Source organism: Chiloscyllium plagiosum, chromosome 16, assembly GCF_004010195.1.
Source record: "Chiloscyllium plagiosum isolate BGI_BamShark_2017 chromosome 16, ASM401019v2, whole genome shotgun sequence".
NCBI lineage: Eukaryota > Metazoa > Chordata > Chondrichthyes > Orectolobiformes > Hemiscylliidae > Chiloscyllium > Chiloscyllium plagiosum.
The window spans coordinates 28,945,977-28,960,038 of NC_057725.1; the positions used below are offsets into that span (position 1 = coordinate 28,945,977).

General features: G+C 43.6%; 1 protein-coding gene across 5 annotated transcripts in view; it reads left to right on the forward strand.

The window, feature by feature from the left end:
- The window catches only part of si:ch211-266k8.4 (TBC1 domain family member 10A), a 111,071-nt gene that overhangs the window by 53,860 nt on the left and 43,149 nt on the right, over positions 1-14,062 (forward strand). For 3 of the 5 annotated variants that reach the window (XM_043705639.1, XM_043705640.1, XM_043705641.1), the window contains exon 10: positions 6,346-6,461. In XM_043705639.1, the coding sequence (XP_043561574.1) occupies positions 6,346-6,461 (116 nt within the window). Of the gene's footprint in view, positions 1-214; positions 351-6,345; positions 6,469-14,062 lie in introns of those variants that run through there. The other 2 variants (XM_043705642.1, XR_006313924.1) reach the window with 2 other exon arrangements.

A 14,062-nucleotide genomic window follows, 5' to 3' on the forward strand; every position in this document is an offset into this window, starting at 1 on the left:
GAAAGTTACATTTAGAGACAATGCATTAGTTAGCCTGACGTGAGATGGGGGTGTGATGGACGTTAGATGACATGGCAAGATTATATGTGTTTTTTGTATTGTGCCAGAAAACAGCTAACTCATCTTGGTTTTGTAAGACTATCCCCAATAGTGGTCAAAATACCTCATGATATGAGGGTAGTCTTTTGTAAACAATTGAAATATTTCTTCTCAGGAAGTACAGAGGACTGAACAAAAGTTTGAATGGAGGGTCACTCCCGATGAACCAATTACCTTTACTGATTGAGTTAAGCAGCACCTGTATCTGAATTCTATTGGTGGAACAGTGAATATTGAAATTAAATGCAACTGTAAGTTTTATCATTTAAGAACTGACTCACGTTTATCCAGTAATTTGCAACAAGTCATGGTGTTGTAACTCCTCAAAGTGCTTCATAGTCAATGAATTTCTTTTTATTTTGCTTCAGTGAAAAACAAGAATCGAAAATTTGCTGTGTATGTTTAAAAGTACAAACATGTAACATATATGTTTTGCATTCATCCATGCAATGGTGGCTGCTTAATATCTTGTTCGGCACCTTGTTTTCCTGTTCTTTCTATCTTCTGTTCTGGGAACAATAGAGGGTCTACCCCCACCCTCGTACAGTGCTAGGATTGCAATTTCTTCAATGCCTGCTAACTGAAGGAGTTTTTTTTACTCACTAATAGGATGAGGGTGACACTGGCTAGGCCAGCATTTATTGTATATCCCCAATTGCTCAGGAGGCAGTGAGGGTCACTGCCATTGCTGTGGGTCTGGAGTCACATGTAGGCCATACCCAGTAAGGATGCCAGATTTCCTTCCCTAAAGGACATTAGTGAACCAGATGTGTTTTCCTGATAATAGACCATGGTTTCACAGTCATTACTAGATTCTTAAGTCCAGAATTGTTTTTAAATTGAATTCTAATTCTACCATCTGCCATGCTGGGAATTGAATCCAAGTCCCTAGAACATTAGCTGAATTTCTGGATTAATAGTCTAGCAATAATATCACTAGGCCACTGCCTGCTCTCACCTAAAACTATACAAGCAGCTCTACTTAATAAAGGGTCATAATGATTAAGAATTGCATCTAAACTCTTTCCAATCTCTTTCTATTTTCTCTTTCCTGGCTACTTGTACTTCCCAAACTCCCAAAATTAATGGAGGATAGTTTGAAGATTCTTTGCCTTAGTCAATGGTGTGGTATCCAAAGGGATTAATATGTCTGCTCTAATTTCAAACTTGTTTATCTGCCATTTACTTTTTCTATTGTTTACCAAAAATCATTCTGCAGGCCTGTATTATCAAGGAAGCTGAATTCTTGCTATGGGCTATTTATAGTCTATTTCTCTTAGTGCTGAGACCCCAGCAGACTACTGTGGTATGTGTTTAATGTTCTGGTTGCTGCTTCATCCTTACCCAAATCTCGCCTTTCACTCATGACTCGATAAAATCAAACAGTTTTGGTTCCTGCCTCTGGAATTCTCGAATTACTTGGACTGCACCTGTTTTGGAGCACAGTTGACATTCATGTGTTTTATTATTGGTTTGTTTCAATATTACTTTACTTGTTGATTTTTTTTTTTTCTCCCCGCCCTCCACCCCCAACCCTGGTTGCCAAACCCAAACTCTCCCGCTCTTTGATTTCTGCACCAGCTTTCCTGTAACACAGTTCCGTTCCCAAGTACATGTGAAGCCCCTTGCTAGACAGTCCCTAACACAGCTGAGCTACACTTTGGGTGTTTTCTCCACCTCTGGGTTTAGTTCTCTGGGCTGGGCGTCATGGTTTACCATCAGTGATCTTGACTTCAGGCTCTTCCAAAGACCCCAGTCCTGTAGATATGGTCACCATTTGCTACCACATAGTAGTATGAGATCTACACTCTTGTAAGTGAACAACAACAGGCTTTATTGAAAATAATCATACACAGAGGATTATAAGAGAGGATATCTTATCTGGAGCCTACAAACCCAGACTCCAATTCCCTGTTTAGGGAATGACCGGACCTCCCAGTCACCGCCCATTTCTATTCCCCTAACCATTCCCTTTACGACATGACCATCCTTGGCCTCCTCCTTTGCTACAACGAATTAAACCGCAAATTGGAGGAACAACACCTCATCTTCCGCCTGGGCAGCCTACAGCCTGGAGACTCAACATTGAGTTCTCCAATTTCAAATAACCTCCCTCCCCATTCCCTGACTCCCTTCCCAGCCCCTCCCCCTTCCTTCTACTGTTCCATGCCACCTACCAGATTCATTCCTCCCCTTGGCCAACCAGGTCATACCCTCTACCTGTCTTCACCTATCCCCACTTCACCACCTTGCCCCTGCCATCCCCTTTATCTGCAGGTCCCCCTAATCCTGAAGGGTTACGCCCGAAATGTCGACTTCTCCACCACCTGATGCTGCCTGGCTTACTATGTTCTTCCAGCCTCCTGCCTATCGACGTTTGATTTCACTATGACCTATTCCCCCTTACACAAGATCACAAGCTACACTTGGAGCTTAAATTAAAATTTACTTCACTATTATAGAGTTAAATATGAATTAAATTTGGAAAGCATAATTTCCTTTAACCTGGTTCTTAGGATAGTGTAGGGAAGCTTCTCTGAACTGCTTTCAACTGCAGGGAGATACCTCCTTAATTCTGTCTTTCCTTCTGTCCTCCTTTGAGGGTTGGGCCATGGATTTGCCTTTGGTCGAAGCTTATTGTCCCTGGTGCTGTGTGGCAGCAATGCTCACCATCAAACTTCAAGAAATTTGTCAAACATGACGTCCCTTTCAATAAACCAGGTTGACCTGTCTGGTGATAACATGATCTTCTAAATGTTTTTTTAAGACAATCTGCCAATTAGAGATGTTAAACTTACAGGCTGATAGTTTCCTGCTCTCTGTTCTCCTCCTTGCTTTAATTGTTGCATTACGTTTTAATGAGTAGAGAGAAATAGAGGGGCAAACAGAGTGGAGGGGGGGGGGGGGGGGGGGGGAAGGAATACAGAGGTTGAAGGAATAGGCACCAAAAGTGGGCCAAAGGAAATGGGAGATGGAGAAGTGCAGGGATCTTGAAGAATTGTGGGCCTGGAGCATTGCCGTGAGGAAAAGTGTATTTATCCAGGGGAAAGGGGGACTTTAATTAAATCATCATGCATCACTGAGCAGAGAGTTTAATTGCTAACATATCCAAAAACAGGGACCATAGTTTAACGCATCATCTGAAAGGTGGAGGTAGGAAGATGTCAATGTGTTGGGGATTAGAGGTGAGGCAGCTCTGGTAAGAGGTATCCTGTTATATGCTACCTAGCGCATTGGGCTCAGGGATCATCAGAACTTCGACAATCTGAATAGGCCAGTACTGATGACACCTAATCTAATCAGAGGCAGAATCCAACTCAGCAAATCCACTGAATACCTGTGCCACAACCATGTTTAAGTCTGTGGCAGTAGGACAGATGAGTGCCTGCTATTGATGGGGTCTATTCCGAGGTTTCTATTTTTTTTCTCTAAAAAATGAAAACCTTTCATCAACTGGAACAAAGTTGACTTTGTGCATTGTTGCAGAGATGATACTCAGCAGGATCTTTGTTACGTGTTCAATGCAAGTTTAAAAGTATTCGTTTGGGTGGGATTTTGACAGTGGTATAACTGGAGACAGAGTAAATGTTTCCCAAGTCGATAGCAATCAGAGAGTCACCGGAGACGTTCAAAGATCTGAATGAAAAAGCCTCTCTTGCATTATATTGTCAAAGGAACAATTTACAGGGTTTCACCTCCTGCCTCTCCTGGTGTTCCACTTTAAATCTGGCTTCACTGCAATTACTGTCCGTTGAAGTAAATGGAAACCGTTTAGCATGAATCGCAATAATGCAAGAGATTCGCTTTTGTGAAGGGCACCACACTGTGCTATTCACATTTTCACCAGTGGACTCGCTTTAAATTAAAAAGAGATTACATCGCCTGCAAACTTGCTGTTAAATAAATGTCTGGCAAGAACCTTGCCTTTTTATAGCACCTTTGATTTAGTAAAGGTGTCCCACGTTGCTTTCCAGGGTTGTCATCAAGCAAAAGTTTGATACCAGGCCAGAGAAAGAAGTATCAAAACAAAAAGCATGGTCAAACAGGAGCATCTTAAAAGAGGAGAGAGAGAGAGAGAGAGACTTTAGGAGAAAGTTTTAGAGAGAGGATTCCTGAGTCCCAGTTAGTTCTGTTGGCAGAGTCAATGTTGATGTGACCAAAATGGGCAAAGTTGTAGGAATGCAGATAAATTCTGTGTGGTGCATTTAAATCCAATTCAAATTTTTATGAAAGCTAGATAAAAACTTCCCATGCAGCTCTAACTTTGTCCCAAGTGGGATCTGGCAAGAGGCTCATCTGTCAAAGAGCCAGTGCTGCACGATGGGCCAAATAGGCGCCTGCTGTTTTGACTGGGCTGTGCAAGGTAACTGTTGGGCTTTGTGATGGCTTCAGTGGTTAGTAATGGTAAGTTGCCAAAATAAAGTCCACATGGGACGTTGGTCTTGAACAAGAACTGACAAAATTTCTTTGTTGGAATGTCCCTTTTCCATTGAATTAGTAATGTAAGATTACTACCCTCAAAGTTTGCCTTTTCTCTGCGTCATGATTGACAATTATCCATGCAAATTATTCTCCCCTGCAGATGGGATCTGAGCTTGTATCATTTCTTTCAGTGTAAGTTTGTAGCAATTAAATATTTTTTAAACTCCCTCTCTCTAAGGAATAATGGTGAGGCATTCCCAGTGGCATCTCCACCAACAGCTCATCCCTTGGAAGCCTGCAGGTTAAGCGCAGCAGGTCAGGCAGTATCCAAGGAGCAGGAGAATCGACGTTTCGGGCATAAGCCCTTCTTCCTGAAACGTCGATTCTCCTGCCCCTTGGATGCTGCCTGACCTGCTGCGCTTTTCCAGCAACACATTTTTCAGCTCTGATCTCCAGCATCTGCAGTCCTCACTTTCTCCTAGCCTGCAGTTTAGGTCAAGCTGTACTGTTACCACCTGCCTCTAGATTAGAGTGGTGCTGGAAAAGCACAACAGGTCAGGCAGCATCCGAGAAGCGGGAAAATTGACGTTTCAGGCAAAAGCCCTTCATCAGGAATAGAGGCAGGGAGCCTGCAGGGTGGAGAGATAAATGAGAGGGGAGTGGGGGAAGAAAGTAGCATAGAGTACAATAGGTGAATGGGGGTGGGGATGGAGGTGATAAGTCAGAGGGAAGGGTGGGGAAGGTAGCAAAGAGTACAATGGGTGAATGGAGGTGGAGATGAAGGTGATAGGTCAGAGAGGAGGGTGGAATGGGTAGGTGGAAAGGAAGATAGGAAAGTAGGACAGGTCATGAGGGTGGTGCTGAGCTGGAAGGCTGGAGCTGGGGTGAGGTGGGGGAAAGGGAAATGAGGAAACTGGTGAAATCCACATTGATGCCATGGGGTTGAAGTGTTCCAAGGCGGAATGAGGCATTCTTCCTCCAGGCATCGGATGGTGAGGGAACGGCGGTGGAGGAGGCTCAGGACCTCCATGTCCTCGGCAGAGTGGGAGGGGGGAGTTGAAATGTTAGGCCACTGGGTGGTGGGATTGATTGGTGTGGGTGTCCTGGAGATGTTCCCTAAAGTGCTCTGCTAGGAGGTGTCCAGTCTCCCCAATGTAGAGGAGACCGCATCGGGAGCAACGGATACAATAAATGATATTGGTGGACATGCAGGTGAAATTTTGATGGATGTGGAAGGCTCCTTTGGGGCCTTGGATGGAGGTGAGGGAGGAGGTGTGGGCGCAGGTTTTGCAATTCCGCGGTGGCAGGGGAGGGTGGGTTGTTGGGGGTGTGGAACTGACCAGGTAGTCACGGAGGGAACGGTTGGATGATGTGGCTTATGCAAAGGTTGGTAGGTTGGAAGGTGAGCCTATCTTCACTCAGCCTTGACAGCGCGGATGTATAGGGAGTCCAAGTTGTAGATTGCTACTAATTATTTTCCCTGCAACATTATCCCTGAAGGAAGACAAAACTTCAAAGAATTGCAGAAACTGGAAACCGGAAATAAAAAAAGAAATTGCTGGAAAAACACAGCAACTGCGGAGAGAAATCAGAGTTAATGTTTTCGGGTCCAGTGACCCTTCTGGAAGGTGCCAGACCTGCTGAGTTTTTCCAGCAATTTCTGTTTTTGTGTCCATTATCCATGAAGGATCCGGCTCTAATTTTACAAATGTATTAAAATTAGTTCTCGATATTTGCAGAATACAAAAAGAAATGCTAAATTTCACTAGCCTTATTCTGAATTTTGATTTTAAACACCTGTTTGTGTTTTGTTCTCTCTCCAAGCTCCAGATATAATGTCCTGGTCCCAGCGCTGTGGGTAACCAAGGTACACAAGTGGGAGCTGGACTGCATGCAGAGTGTGGTGCTGGAAGAGGAGGAGGAAGCACTGCTTTCCTCAGGTACAAGGTCAAGTTTCACCATTTCTGTTTTTCTTTAGACTGCCTGTGTAAAACTGTGTGTTTCATGATTGTGAATATTCAGTTAAAAGTTCATATGTCTTAGAATACAACTGTTAGTTTTACGAATTAACTGTAGAAAATGGGATGCCTGGTTGAGAAATCAGTTTTAAAAAAAGCCTTGACATAAGTGCACTTCAAAAGAGCTTGGAGTTTATTACAGTACACTGAAAAGGTTGGAATCATATTGACTTAAAAGGTTCACACTTAAAAAGGAAAGATCATAAACGGCATGGGCTGGATGTTATGGGTTGGGGCCGTATCATTTTAAAACAATTATTTTTTTTAAATGTCAGTGACAAACCAACCAACCTTTGAAAATAAATTGCCCCACAACCTAATTATGCTGCAGGAGAGTGGGATTTCCAACCCCCAGGAGAAAGGATTCGAGCATGGGACTATCATTTGGCAGTTTGTGCAGTCGCAGTCTTCCCACAACCTGAAGGTTGCTGAGATTGCACAGAGATCCATGAAGAGGAGGTGATGGATATTGGAATGAGATGCATCAAAGCTTTCTTTTCACATGGTGTGGGTTGGACACCCGAGGGAGAGGAGGGCTCAAGTGAGGTGGGTGTTAGCTTGTGGTTACCAGGCTAGGCCCTTGATATGCACAGGACAACATAAAGTGGATATACCCCTTCTTCTTTGTCTTCTATTCAGCAACTGTGGTGAGACAACAGCCTCCCACTCTAACCCAGCTTCTGCTGCCATTGTATGATGGTAGTGGAGGTAGATTGCAGCCCTTAATAGGATGTTAATTTCCCATTTAAGGAGATCGCCTGTGCTATGGGGGCAATGTTGGGATGGGCACAAAGTCAATGGGCTCCCCCTGTATATTATATATACCCATCATATATTATGCCCCCATCTTGCGGAAGGCTACAAAATCTAGTCCCAGGTGTGTTTCTTAAGCTAGAGGAATGTAATTCCAGTAAAGGATAAGTTATTCATGCTTTGTGGAAAGCTTTGCAATTAGAAGGCAGTCACTTTGATTTTTGCCTGGATGTCATTGAATCTGCCATAGTGGAGTTTATTTCAGTAAATTTAGTTACAGCACCAAGATCGGTTAGTGCTTGGAAAAGCAGTTGAGACCATTTGTCAGTTTTGAGTCTTATGCCGCTTGTAGCTCCTTGGATATCTAAAGATATAGCAAGATGGAGACATAGAGTCATAGAGATGTACAGCATGGGAAACAGGCCCTTCAGTCCATGCTGGCCAGTTATCCCAACCCGATCTAGTCCCACCTGCCGGCACCCAGCCATATCCCTCCAAACCCTTCCTATTCATATTCCCGTCCAAATGCCTTTTAAATGTTGCAATTGTACCAGCCTCCACCACTTCCTCTGGCAGCTCATTTTATACATGTACCACCTTCTGTGTGAAAAAGCTGTTCTTTAAATCTCTTGTATATCTTTCCCTTCTCACCCTCAACCTATGCCCTCTAGTTCTGGACTCCCCAGCCCCAGGGAAAAGACTGTGCCTATTTACCCTATCCATGCCCCTCATAATTTTGTAAACCTCTATAAGGTCACCCCTCAGCCTCCGGCGCTCCAGGGAAAATAGCCCCAGCCTGTTCAACCTCTCCCTATGGCTAAAATCTTCCAACCCTGCAACATCCTTAAAAGGGTTCACAAAAGATTTACAAGTTTCACAACACCTTTCCGATAGGAAGGAGACCAGAATTGCACGCAGTATTCCAACAGTGGTCTAACCAAAGTCCTGCACAGCCGCAACATGACCTCCCAGCACCTGTACTCAATACTCTGATCAATAAAGGAAAGCATACCAAATGCCGCCTTCACTATCCTATCTACCTGCGACTCCACTTTCAAGGAGCTATGAACCTGCACTCCAAGGTCTCTTTGTTCAGCAACACCCCATGAAGTATAGTAACTGTTAGGTTACATCGTGGATGATAAATCTATGATTCGGAGCTGCTATTCAGTACAAGGTGAACAATGACTAAGATTTGCTTAGCAGGATGTAATCAACATAATTCTCTCAGAGAAAGACAGTACGATACTGAAATTGAAAGTCTGGAAGTAAACAGCTTGGTTACAATTTGAAGCCATACAATGGGCTATTGGAGATCAGTGGTGTTTTCTGTATTAAGTTAATGCTCAGAAGATGCTGCAACTGTCAAATCCTGAGACATGAACACAGAAGGAAATTGAAGGTTTATTTAACCAAAAGCTAATTGAAGGACCCACAGGAAATCTTGAATCTTGGCAAATAGCTGGAACACTAAAAGGAAATTTAATTAATTTGGGACAGCAATGATGGGAGTCAAAATAATTTTTCAGGGATGTTGCTCGAAGGATAAACACAGGTCCAGGACACTGGGGAGATTTACACTGTACTTAGTTATAATGCCACAGGCTCTCGCTATCTATTGACTGGAGGAAGCGACAGTTACAATGATCTTCCTCTCATGGGTGTCACCAGTTAATTAAGAATAGTTGGCCTTCACTTCCCTCGCCACCTTTTTCCTTTGCACCTTCAGTCTTCACCCCCACAGGTCCTAGTTTTCCCATTTAATCCCATCACCTCTCTTCACTCTCTCACTTTCATCAACAACCACCCACTTCTGGACAACTTCATTCTGGGAACACTTTAACACTGCATGGCCTTCCTAAATGCTCCAGATTTAGGCAGAAGCTGAATAGCCTGGATCTTTTTTTCCCTCTGGATCGTCAGAGGCTGAAAGGTGATGTTATAGAAGTACATAAAATCATAAGGGTTAATGGCCATGGTCATTTTCCTCAGGTAGGGGAGTCTAAAATTAGAGTGTACATGTTTATGGTGAGAGGCGAATGATTTAAAAGGGACCTAAGGGGCAACTTCTGGTGTGTATATAGAGTGAGTTGCCAGAGGAAGTGGTGGAGATGGGTACAATTTAAATGGCATCTGGATGGACATATGAATTGGAAGGGTTTAGACGGATATAGGCTAAATTCTAGCAAATGGGACAAGGTCAGATGGGATGTCTAATCGGCACGGACAAGTTGGACCAAAGTCTGTTTCCATGCTGCACGACTCTGAGTCGAAATGGAAGTCAATGTTAACTTTAAGAAATAAGGGTACTTTCCAACAGTGCGGTGCTCTCTCAGTTGTGGCCAGAAAGTGTCAGCCTTCAAGATTATACATTCAAGATTTCTCAAATAAGGCATCATATTCACAACCCTTCAACTGGTGAACTATTGTTGCCACCCATTCTTGCTGGGTGAATAGTCACTCATTCTACTGCAGGCTGCGCCAATACATAATCAGACAATTACAACATGGTGACTGTTGAATGCAATACATTTTCACCAATAATGTCCATTTCATATTTACCAAAGTGAAAATGAATGGAAATATCCTCAAACAAGTGAGCGTGATTTATGTTGATATTACAATTCTTTTATAGTATCGTCAAAATATTTCTCATGCAATGTTTTTAAATGAGAGAATTGTACATCAATTTTAAATATTGGCTTTGCAATCATTATTCAAAATGTTACTGGGTGAAAATTCTCTGCCTTATAAATATATGTTTACTCTTTTGTACCATTATTTCTAAGAAGAGCTGGGGAGTTCTCTCCCATGTCCTGGAGCCAATGTTATTTCACCCCCCCCCCCCATAAGAAATGTCATTGAGGTTTTAAAAGACGTTTAGATAGATACATGAATAGGAACGTTTGGAGCAATATGGACCAGGAGCAGACAACGTGGGACTAGTTCAGTTTGGGATGATGATCGGCATGGACTGGTTGGACCGAAGGGTCTGTTTCCGTGCTCTACAAATGGCCGGGTGCTGGCAGGTGGGACTAGATTGGGTTGGGATATCTGGTCGGCATGGACAGGTTGGACCGAAGGGTCTGTTTCCGTGCTCTACGATGGGCCGGGTGCTGGCAGGTGGGACTAGATTGGGTTGGGATATCTGGTTGGCATGGACAGGTTGGACCGAAGGGTCTGTTTCCATGCTGTACGTCTTTATGACTATGACTCCTCTATGTTGCTGTTTGTCAGAACTTCCCTTGTGCGGTTTGCCTGCTGCATTTCCAGTATTATAACTATCCTTCAAAAAATGATGTTATGAGGTGGAGTTATGTGAGGCGCTATATCAATGCAAGCAAGTCTTATTAGGTTTTGGGAGAGACAATGGCCCCATGGTATTACCGCTAGACCATTGGTGGGCGGCACGGTGGCACAGTGGTTAGCACTGCTGCCTCACAGCGCCTGAGACCCGGGTTCAATTCCCGCCTCAGGCGACTGACTGTGTGGAGTTTGCACGTTCTCCCCGTGTCTGCGTGGGTTTCCTCCGGGTGCTCCGGTTTCCTCCCACAGTCCAAAAGATGTGCAGGGTCAGGTGAATTGGCCATGCTAAATTGCCCGTAGTGTTAGGTAAGGGGTAAATGTAGGGGTATGGGTGGGTTTCGCTTCGGCGGGTCGGTGTGGACTTGTTGGGCCGAAGGGCCTGTTTCTACACTGTAATGTAATCTAATCTAAAAAATCTAATTAATCCAGAAATTCAGCTCATGTTCTGTGAACTCTGATTTCAATCCTGCCACTGCAGATGATGGAAATAGAATTCAATAAAAAAAATCTGCAATGAAGAATCTACTGATGACTGTGAAACGGTTGTCGATTCACGGAAAATTCCATCTGGCTCCCTAATGTTCTTCAGGGAAGAAAATCTGCCATCTTCACCAGGTCTACTCTACATGTGACTCCAAACTCTGACTTCTTAGGCCATTTCAGAGGACAATTGAGGGTCAACCACATTGCACTCAGTTGTATTAATCGCTATGAAATCTCAACAAAGAAATTAAATCGAGCGGACGCTGGCAAATGGGACAAGGTCAGATAGTTGGACTGAAGGGTCTATTTCCGGAGCTGCATGATTCTATGACCACCTGGCATCGACCTAGGCATCAGGAAAGTCAGAAATAGCCCTGTCCACCCTGCAAAGTCCTCCTTACTAATGTTACAAAGGTGAAAGCATGTACCTTTGCTTTAAAATAGTGTGTTTTCTGAATTTTGAAGTTGCCTGAAAGGAACAGCTGCGAGATGGACTGTTCCAAAATAGATCCATGTCACAAATGTCTGTTAAATGGATACCTGAGTTTTGATTGCTGTTTTGACAACAATTCAAATTTGACCAATTAGTAGGGTACTAAAACCCAATTGTTTTTGAATTTATTATTTTGACAACATCAGATAAATGACGGGAAATGATTTTGGGGGGTATAAAACCAGGACATTTTGAAAATTTGGTCAGAGAGCAACTGCCACTGAACAGCAGAGCAACCGTGGTAGAGCCAGAGAGCTAACTGCCCATCTAAAATCTTGCTCTTAAAGAAATTAGAAGGCACTCTATATCAAGAGGTACCCTTTTCATGTCATAGAGTCATAGTGATGTGCAGCACAGAAACAGACCCTTCAATCCAACCCGTCCATGCCAATCAGACATCCCAACCCAATCTAGTCCCACCTGCCAGCACCCAACCTGTATCCCTTCAAACTCTTCCTATTCATATACCCATCCAAATGCCTTTTAAGTGTTGCAAATATACCAGTCTCCTCCACTTCCTCTGGCTGTATTCGCAGTAAAAAGAAAGATGATCACCCAGGGAGATCAGCAGATGGAAGATTGAAGACCGTGGAGAAGCCAGAGACTGTGTGGACTTGGGATTAAGTTAATACAATGTTTAATAATTGTATTATTGGAACAAATGTTAATAGGATTGTGTTCAGTTAAGGGAAAGTTAGGTTTGTTAATAGTTTTGTTTAGTGTTCACTATTAGAGTTAGGAAGAGTCCAGGTTTTTTTTTAAGTAGTGGAAATTAGGAGTTTTCTGTCACTCCCTCACACTTTAACAGATTATGAGGCAAGGTGACCTTTTCTGGGTGTTTAGTTTTAATTAACAGAGGGATTTGACCTCTGCGTGGTAACGCTAACAAGGCTAGTGCCAAAATTGGGAGAACTGTCTTGTCTCTCACACTAGTCAAGTAACAGCCTGACATGGTCCTACTCTCAAAATCATACTTTACAGACAACATTCCAGTCAGCATCATCAACATCTTTAGATACGTCCTGCTCACCAGAGGACAGGCCCAGCAGAGGTAGTAGTACAGTGGTATGCAGTCAGTGAGGAGTTGCCCTAGGAATCCTCAACATTGACATCTCATGGCTCCAGATTAAACATGAGTAAGGAAAGCTGCTGCTGATTATCACGTACTGTCCCCCCTTAGTTGATGAATTGCTACTCCTCCATGTTGAAACACTGATGAAAGCTTCTGCCTGAAACGTCGACTCTCCTGCTCCTTGGATGCTGCCTGACCTGCTGTGCTTTTTCCAGCACCACGCTTTATCAACTTGTTCAACACTTGGAGGAAGCATTAAGAGTGGCAGGATTGCAAAATGTACTCTGGGTGGGGAATTTCAATGTCCATCACTAAGACTGGCTGAGTAGCAGCACTGATCAAGCTGAAGGACATAGTTGCTAGACTGGGTCTGTAGCAGTGATGAGGGAACCAACAAAACATACTTGACCTCATCTATATCAATCTGTCAGCTGCAGATGCATCTGTCCATGCCACTATCGGTAAAAGCAATCACCATACAGTCCTTTTAGAGACGAAGTCCAGCCCTCACATTGAGAATACCCTCCATTGTGTTGTGTGGCACTATGACTGTGCTAAATAGGATAGACTTAGAACAGATCTAGCCACTCTGGATTGGGCATCCATAAGGCATTGTGGGCCATCAACACAATTGATAGTACTCCAGCACAATATGTAACCTCATGGCCCAGAATATCTCTCACTCAACTTTTACCATCAAGCCGAGGGATAAACCCTGGTTCAGTGGAGAGTGTAGGAAGGCATGCTAGGAGCAACACCAGGCATACCTAAAATTGAGGTGTTAACTAGTGAAGCCACTAAATAAGGCTACTTACATGCCAAACAGCAGAAGCAACAATTGATAGAGCTAAGTGATTCAACAACCAATTGATCAAATCTAAGCTGTGCAGTCCTGCCACATCCAGTCATGAATGGTATTGTAAACTTAAACAACTCAGTGGAGGAGAAGGCCCTACAACTATCCCCATCCTCAGTGATGGAAGAGCCCAGCGCATCAGTGCAAAAGATAAGGCAATCCTCCCCCAGAAGTGCCGAGTGGATGATCCATCTCTGCCTCCTCCAGTGGTTCCCAGCATCACAGGTACCAGTCTTCAGCCAATTTGATTCACTCCACATGATATCAAGAATCGTTTGGAGGCACTGGATACTGCAAAGGCTATGGGCTCTGACAAAATTCCTACAATAGAATTGAAGACATTTGTTCCAGAACTTGCCGTTCCCCTATCTAAACTGTTCCACTTGTTACAACATTTGCATCTGCCCAATAATGTAGAAAATTGCTCAGGTATGTCCTGTACAAAAGCAGGACAAATCCAACCCGAACAACTTCTACCCCATCAGTGGACTCTTGATCATCAGTAAGGTAATAGAAGGTGTTATCAACAGTGGTATCAAGCAGCACCTGCTCAGTGATGC